Source organism: Microtus ochrogaster, unplaced genomic scaffold, assembly GCF_000317375.1.
Source record: "Microtus ochrogaster isolate Prairie Vole_2 unplaced genomic scaffold, MicOch1.0 UNK1, whole genome shotgun sequence".
NCBI classification, from domain to species: Eukaryota; Metazoa; Chordata; class Mammalia; order Rodentia; family Cricetidae; genus Microtus; species Microtus ochrogaster.
The window spans coordinates 36,646,695-36,654,539 of NW_004949099.1; the positions used below are offsets into that span (position 1 = coordinate 36,646,695).

The following is a 7,845-nucleotide window of genomic DNA, read 5'->3' on the forward strand; positions in this document are numbered from 1 at the left end:
TGCGCCACCAACGCCCGGCTTCTTTTTTATATTTTGAGATGGGCTCATGTAGCCCTGGCAGTCTGGGATCCTCCTGCCTGTCTCAGGAGTGCTGGGATTGGAGCATGTGCCCCCATGGTGATCTTTTTCATATTTCTTTGGCTTATGGCTTTAAATTTCCTTTTTCACTCATTGAATTAATTATCTCTTCCAGAAGGGTTCTGCATTTGTGGAGTATCCCAGCCTCAATTCCAGCTATCCCCAGGGCTATCTGAACACATCCAGAAGCCTTCCAGTGTGGGGCAGCCAGACATGGACCAACACTTGGAGCAGCCAGACCTGGACCAACCCAACTTGGAGCAAACAGGCTTGGAACAACCAGGCTTGGGCCAATCCAACATGGAGCAGCCAGGCTTGGACCAACCCAACTTGGAGCAGCCAGACCTGGACCAACCCAACTTGGAGCAACCAGGCCTGGACCAATCAGTCCTGGTGTTCTCAAGCTTGGAGTAGTCCATCTTGGAACACTCCCTTCCACAACTTTGGGGAGGAGTCTCTGCAACCTTACATGCAGTACCAGCAAAACTTCCCTGCCTGTGATGTGGAGGCGAGTTTGGAAGCCCCTGGGGAAGGCCATACATATTTTAGCACCCCACAAGGCTTGGAGCTACTCCTGAACTACTCTATGAATATGCCAGGGGAGGTGTGAGGAGCGGACAACCCAGTTTCAAGTCAGGGCAGTGGCTGAATTTCTTCTATCGGGGATTTCAAAGATTTCAAACTGGTGTGGTTTCTTGAGACAGGGTTTCTCTGAATAGAGCCCTGGATATCCTGGAACTTATTCTGTAGATGGGACTGGCCTCAAACTCGGAGATCTCTCTGTCACCACCACACCAGGCTTCTTCCAAAGATTTTTATATATATTTTTATTCTTTTGGTGCCAGAGAGCAAATCTAGGTCCTTGAACATGCTGGGCAACCATCTACCGCTGTACCCTGCAGCCTCTCGTCATGCATTGTCTTAGAGCTATAGAACGTTCTATAGTGTTGTGCTGGAGATTAACCTAAAGACTCAAGGACACTGACCTGTCTCCTCCCCCCCCCCCATTCATACACACTTTCCCACCCCAATCCTGGCTTGTCTTTTCCTTAGAAGCTTGGGTCGCGGTGTGTGCGGTGTGTCGATTTGAGGGGTGGGGTCTAACTGGAGTCTGAAGGAGATTGGACTAACTTTGAGTGTCTTAAGGAAGCAGAATCTGAAGCAAAAGAATAAAGCTTTATTCAGATACAAAGGGCCGCTCTGGAGGATGAGACAAAAAGGATCATGAGTTTGAGGCTAGCCTTAAGCTCAAGACCAGCGCAGAGATGATGTCTCAACACAATAAAAGAAAAGCTTTGGTTGAAGGAAGACTTTGGTATTGGCTTGCCAAGTGTGCTTTGTTTGACTGCTGTGTTCCTGTCTGTAGAAAGATGTTCATATTTGACAGTCCCATGATGAACCAATGCCTGCTTGACTAGTCTAAAATAAAACACTAACTTGACCTGTAGTGCGCCTCTCTCTGTCTTGCTTTCACCTAGTGGGGTTCTTGGTCTGTGAGGCAGGGACTCGTGTAGCCCAGGCTGACCTTAAATCTATGTTGCCAACACTTGAGGCTGAGTGGAAGAATTAAAAGTTTAAGACCAACCAGACTGCACAGGCTTTGTCTTTAAAACAAACAAGCAAAAAAACCTATCACGTGACATGGTGCTCATGGTTGGGTCTATTGAGTTGGAGGCCAGCCAAGGCTACGTAGTGAGACCCTGTCACAATAAGCCACAGCCCCGGATGAGCTGGCCCAATGTGGCAATGGCCTTGCCAAGTCTGACAGTCCTCACTGGATCCCCGGAACTCACATGCTGTAAGGGGGGAGAACAAACTTGTGAGCTGCCCTTTGCTCTCACCTGCGCACACTGACATACACGTGCACACACACCAAATAGATATAAACTAGCCAACAGCCAGAAGAGACACATGGTTAGCCAGTAGAATTTTGCCCAGTACTGAACATTAAACTCCTGTGACTGACTGTTCCTCTGAAAATCTACCTGGCAGGAAGTGCCACACTGGAACAGCTTTGTACTTTTTTGTGAGTATGGGTAATGTTGGAGAACAATTCGGGATCTGGTGTGTGCTAAAAGAGTGGATTTAATCCCAGCACTCGGGAGGCAGAGGCAGGCATGTATCTCTGAGTTCGAGGCCAGCCTGGTCTACAAGAGCTAGTTCCAGGACAGGCTCCAAAGCTACAGAGGAACCCTGTTTCGAAACCCGCCCCCTCAAAAGAGTGGGTTTTGTTTGCTTGTCCTGTGCACCACCCTCACCATCCCCACTCCTCACCCTGCTGCTTCCCTTCCCCCAAGGCACCGTCTTTAGCTTCCATCCACATCTCTTAAGGATGTGTGTGCACACAGATTGCCCATTCCTCTTCATGCATGAGCGTCTAAAATAAGCCTGCCTTATTTCACTTGGTTTCAATTCTGTCCGTTTCTCTAGGAATGAACGGAACAGCATTTTTTTTATCTGTTTTGAAGCAGGCTCTCAATATGTAGGTAGCATTGGTCGTCCTGGAATCCACCATGCAGACCAGGCTGCCCTCATGTCCACAGAGGTCTCCCCCCACTTCTGCTCGAGGCTAGTATTAAAAGCATGTGCCACCATGTCTGGGTGTGACTGACCTCTCCCCTAGACAAGGTTTCTTTGTAGCTTTGGAGCCTGGCCTGGAACTCACTCTGTAGATCAGGCTGGCCTCGAACTCACAAAGGTGTGCCTGCCTCTGCCTCCTGAGGGCTGAAATTTAAGCTGTGTGCCGCCATGCACACAGGTTTTCTTTATACCTTAAAAATGCATTATTTATAGCTTAACAAAACTACAGTAGAGACTGGTGATGGAGGAAGGTCATTGGTTAAATAAAGAAACTGCCTTGGCCCTCATAGGTTAGAATTTAGATCGGCGAAGTAAACAGAACAGAATGCTGGGAGGAAGAGGAAGTGAGCTCAGAAGTCCTGCAGCTCCTCTCAGGGTCATACGCCATGCAGCTCTCTCCAGGGCAGATGCAATGCAGCCAGCCGCCAGGTCAGACATGCTGAATCTTTCCTGGTAAGCGCACCTCATGGTGCTACATAGATTTATTAGAAATGTGTTAAGAGGGGGCTGGAGAGATGGCTCAGAGGTTAAGAGCATTGCCTGCTCTTCCAAAGGTCCTGAGTTCAATTCCCAGCAACCATATGGTGGCTCACAACCATCTGTAATGAGGTCTGGTGCCCTCTTCTGGCTTGCAGGCATACACACAGACAGAACATTGTATTCATAATAAATAAATAAAATATTAAAAAAAAAGAAATGGGTTAAGTGTTTAAAAGAATACAATTTGTGTGTTGTTATTTCGGGGCATAAGCTAGCCAGGCGACCAGGAGCTGGGGTGGCAGGAACACGGCCCGCAGCTCCTACTACAGACTGGAGAAATGGTTTAAGGGTTAAGAGCCCTGGCTTCCCTGACAGGACCCAGATTCAGTTCCCAACACCCACATGGCATCTCACAACCTCCTGTAACTTCGGTTCCAGCATGTTTTCTGCCTTCTGCGGTCTACTGACATGTGGTACACAAACAAGCATGCAGGCTAAATCCCATATACATGAAAAGAAAAGTACTGCATTGTGTATACATATCACAGTTTTTTTTAAATCCATTTGTTGATGAACATACAGGCTTTTTCTGTATCTTGGCTTTTGGAACTAGTGTGGCAGTAGACATGGAGATACAATTAACTGTCATTGTATGCTGGCCCGGCATCCTTCAAATGGACGTCTAGGATTATAGGCGTGCACCATTAGGCTTCTCCAAATGTAGGCATCTCCTACAGAACCATGCTGTCTTTTCTTTCCTTGGTGGTTGCTGGTCGGCATTCGGGTTCTGCTATAGCTTGACAACACTGGAGACAGGAGACTCTAAGGCTTGAAATCAGCATGTTTGACCTTTATTCTTACGAAGACTGGTGGATACAGACAAGCCTGTCCTTTCCTAAAAGGTATCAAGCAATTTTTGGATTTTTTTTATGTGTATGAGTTTTGCTTTCTTATAGTAATGTATGTACATTCCTTGCAAGCCTGGTGCCGGTGAGGTGAGAAGATTGGGTTGGACTCTCTGGATCTAGAGTTGGGAACAGTTGTGGGTACTGGGAACAGAACCTGGATCTTCTGCAAGAATAGAAAAATGTCTCCAGTCCCAGGAAATTGGGGGTGGGGGAGCTTTACAGTTTGAGAGGATTATACCACAGTGGTTGGAATGATGTCATAACTGGAGCAGGAGGTCAGCTGGTCATGTTGCATCCTCAGTTAGGAATTGGGGAGCAATGAATAAGAAATGAATGTTTCAAGAATGTTTTATTTTTTTAATCACAGGTATGTGCCCCGAGGAGGCCAGAGGCCTTAGGTCCCCTGGAGATGAAGTTACAGGTGGTTGTGAGCCACCTGACATGGCTGCCGGGAATCAAACTCCAGTTCTCTGGAAGAACAAACACTTAACGGTGATCCAAGAGAGTGGGTTTTCTTCCTGTGAAACAGGAATCCATGAGGGAGCGCTTGTCAGCACACTCAGGAGAGCTTCAGTGAGAGCCACAGGAACCAGGGTCTCAACAGTTCTTGTTTTTGTGTAAACTGGGGATTAAATCTGGGGCTTCCTGATTCTAGGCCAAGGCTCTTCCCTGAGCTTCTCCCCCACCTGCTTGGGGGTCTTCAAGTGTTGTTAGGGGCACTGGTTTCAGACGTGAGTTTGGAGTAAGGGTGAAGGTGGTCTAGGAGAATAACCAGCAAAGATCTGAATTTATTGATAAGACAAAAGATACACCCACCCGGGGTAGCTGTGTGTCAACATTGTTTCTCTGCGACATAAGAAGGAAATTAAGTTAATGTGACTCCGATTGTATTAATTATAGATGACCTAATTATTGCTCAGTAGATTTAGCTAAAACAGCACAGAAAAACATGGAAGAAGCAAGAGACATCTAGTAACTACCACAAGTAAATATCCTTGCTTGTCAGCCGTAACATCTGCTCTGACCACTCACCAGGGTGCCCCACAGCACGGAGAGGACTGTTTTGGTAACCAGAAATATTGGAGCTCAGGGTTAAGAGCGCTGGCTGCTCTTCCTAGAGGTCCTGAGTTCAATCCCCAGCAACCACATGGTGACTCACAACCATCTATAGATCTATAGATCTGATTCCTTCTTCTGGCATCAGGTCATAGATCACTCATATACATAAAATAAATGTAAAAATAAATATAATGTCCCTCATCGTGCCACGCAGGGCACATCCACAAAGGCTAGGGCTATCCTTCTGCAAAGCCCAGCCTAATAACATCTAAAATTTTCATCCTTCATCTTCTGTCCTTGTGTTTAGTTCTTGTGACCATTCGCATCAATGGAGATGGGTCCCCCCCCCCATCGCCACAAGCCCTAAGGACCCTCGTACAGAGGCCGCTTCACTTCAAGTCTTTCCACGGATTTTAGCATTTGTGTGTGGGGGGGGGGTGGGCGGGGGTTGTGGGGATCAAATTCAGGGCTCTACCATGGATCCACATCCTCAGTCCTTGGTGTGAGAATCTTGATTATCTTTGGTTTTACCTTTACACCAACCGCCAGGGAGGTGAGAGGCTTTGAGAAACCTCCCCAGCTGCGGTTTGCCTCGACTTTGCTTCAGCCTCTCCCCAAGGGACCTATTCAAATGCCTCAGTCAACTGATTCTTGAGTCCCGAGCCTTCGCGGGACCCCCAGCTGACTTCTTTATTTAACAAATTCTCTTCTTCTCCTGCCTGGCCCCTCCCCCTCCTCCGTCTGGCAGCTGTATGCCTTCCCTTTGTAGTTCACCCCGGACCTGTTTTCTCCCGCCACCACTGGGATTTCTGAAGACTCAGGGTTTATTCAAAGCAGAATGAACCTTTTTTTTTCCTTCACCCTAAGAAGCCAGATGTTGGAAGTAACTGACCAGGCCTGTGCTGCTTCTGAGCTTAGAGTCTGTACCGTCCAGTACAGGCAAACTCAATCCAGCATGCTCGTTCTCTCGGGTTCAGAAGGAAATGACAAAGCTAGAAAACTCAGGAAGATTGAAGTTTTAAAACACTAAGACATAAACTCTTCGCTTTGGGAGAAGAAATAGAGAAAGCAAGTTTCTAAGAAAAGCAGGGTAGGGAAAGACAGGCTGGCCCATGGATGAGTTTTCGTTTCCTCTCATATCAGCTTGATGTGAACCCACCCAAAAAAAAAAAAAAAAAAAAAAAGAGTGGGGGGGTGAGGGAAGACTATCCTTAAGTTAAATTCATACTTTCCCAATTTTGGGGTGACTTTTACAAGTTTTTAAGGTGACTTATTACACAGTGAATTAAAGCTAAAATTAGGTTGCTTGGGGGCTGGACAGGTGGCTCCTGCCGCTCTGGAGGGACCCAGTTCAGTTCCTGGCGACGGGGCAAGTGGCTTTACAGTGAACTGCTTGCAGCTCCAGCTCCAGGGGCTGTCCTGCCTCTGGCCTAGCTAGGCACACATGCTCACGCGTGTGCACATGCGCGCGCGTGCACACAAATACGCACGCACACAAACACACAAAACTGCTAAGGAAAATAAATCTAAAAAGAAAACTACCCACAAAAAGCTAGTAAAGACAGCATCAAGTCTTTTGAGCATCTGCCTTCGCAGTAGTACCAGATTAGAAGAGTGGTTGTCTCATTTTCCTGTAATAGTTTATGGCTTTTGCTGTTGCTTTAATTTATTTTATTTATTTATTTATTATGTATACAATATTCTGTCTGTGTGTATGCCTGCAGGCAGGAAGAGGGCACCAGACCTCTTTACAGATGGTTGTGAGCCACCATGTGGTTGCCGGGAATTGAACTCAGGACCTTTGGAAGAGCAGGCAATGCTCTTAACCACTGAGCCATCTCTCCAGCCCCTTGCTGTTGCTTTAAGCTGAGAAGAAGAACAGTCTTTAATCTTAGTCTTTGAGCAGGCACAGTAGCAGTCTCTGTAGTCACTAGGGAAGCAGATGCTGACAGAAGGATTGTCAGGGAGTTCAAGGCCTACTTGATTTTACAGTTTCAGACTAACCAGGACTGCATGCTGAGACCCCGTCTCAGAACAACAAACCCCAAAGACTGGGCCAGCAAGAAGTCTCAGTGGGCAGAGGTGCTTGCCCAATGACTGGAGTCAGTCACTCAGATCCACGGGGTCGAGAGAAAAGGCTCCACACAGCTTCCTCTGAGCTCCACAGACGGGCAGTGGCATGCACCCCTCCCTACTCCCCAGCGCAAAACATGTAATAACCCCACAACCACAGCGAACCCCCTTTGTTACTGCCCTGTTCAGCTGCTGAATTTCCCCTTTTCTCCTAATAACAGCAAGCACTGTTTTTGTTTTTTTTTTAGACAGGACCTCTCTGTGCAGCCCCGACTGTCCTGGAACTCACTTTGTAGACCAGGCTGGCCTCGAACTCACAGAGATCCGCCTGCACTTGGGAAGCACCACTCCAGATGCAGAGGCAGACAGAACTGCTGGGACAGAGAACTTTCAACACAAAGAAAGCCTGTCTTGAAAAACAAACAAACCAAAAAACAAATGAAACAAAAAAATTTCTGTGTATGAGTGTGTGTGTGTGCATATAACACAGAAATGTAACAGTTGGCTGTGCATTTGACAGGAAACAGGGTGAAATACATGGGAGGGATTGGAGGGACCAAAGGGAAGGAGGGAAATGATGTAATTATGTTATAATCCCCTAAATAAAAAATTACAAGAGGGCTGGAGAGATGGCTCAGTGGTTAAGAGCACTGACTGCTCTTCCAAA

At 47.1% G+C, this 7,845-nt stretch overlaps 1 protein-coding gene across 1 annotated transcript in view; it reads left to right on the plus strand.

The window, feature by feature from the left end:
- Nanog (Nanog homeobox) overlaps positions 1-688 on the plus strand; it is a 6,522-nt gene extending 5,834 nt beyond the window's left edge. The window contains exon 4 of the mRNA XM_026788327.1: positions 194-688. Coding sequence (XP_026644128.1) covers positions 194-688 — 495 coding nt within the window. The remainder of the gene's footprint in view (positions 1-193) is intronic.
- The last annotated feature ends 7,157 nt before the right edge of the window (positions 689-7,845 follow it).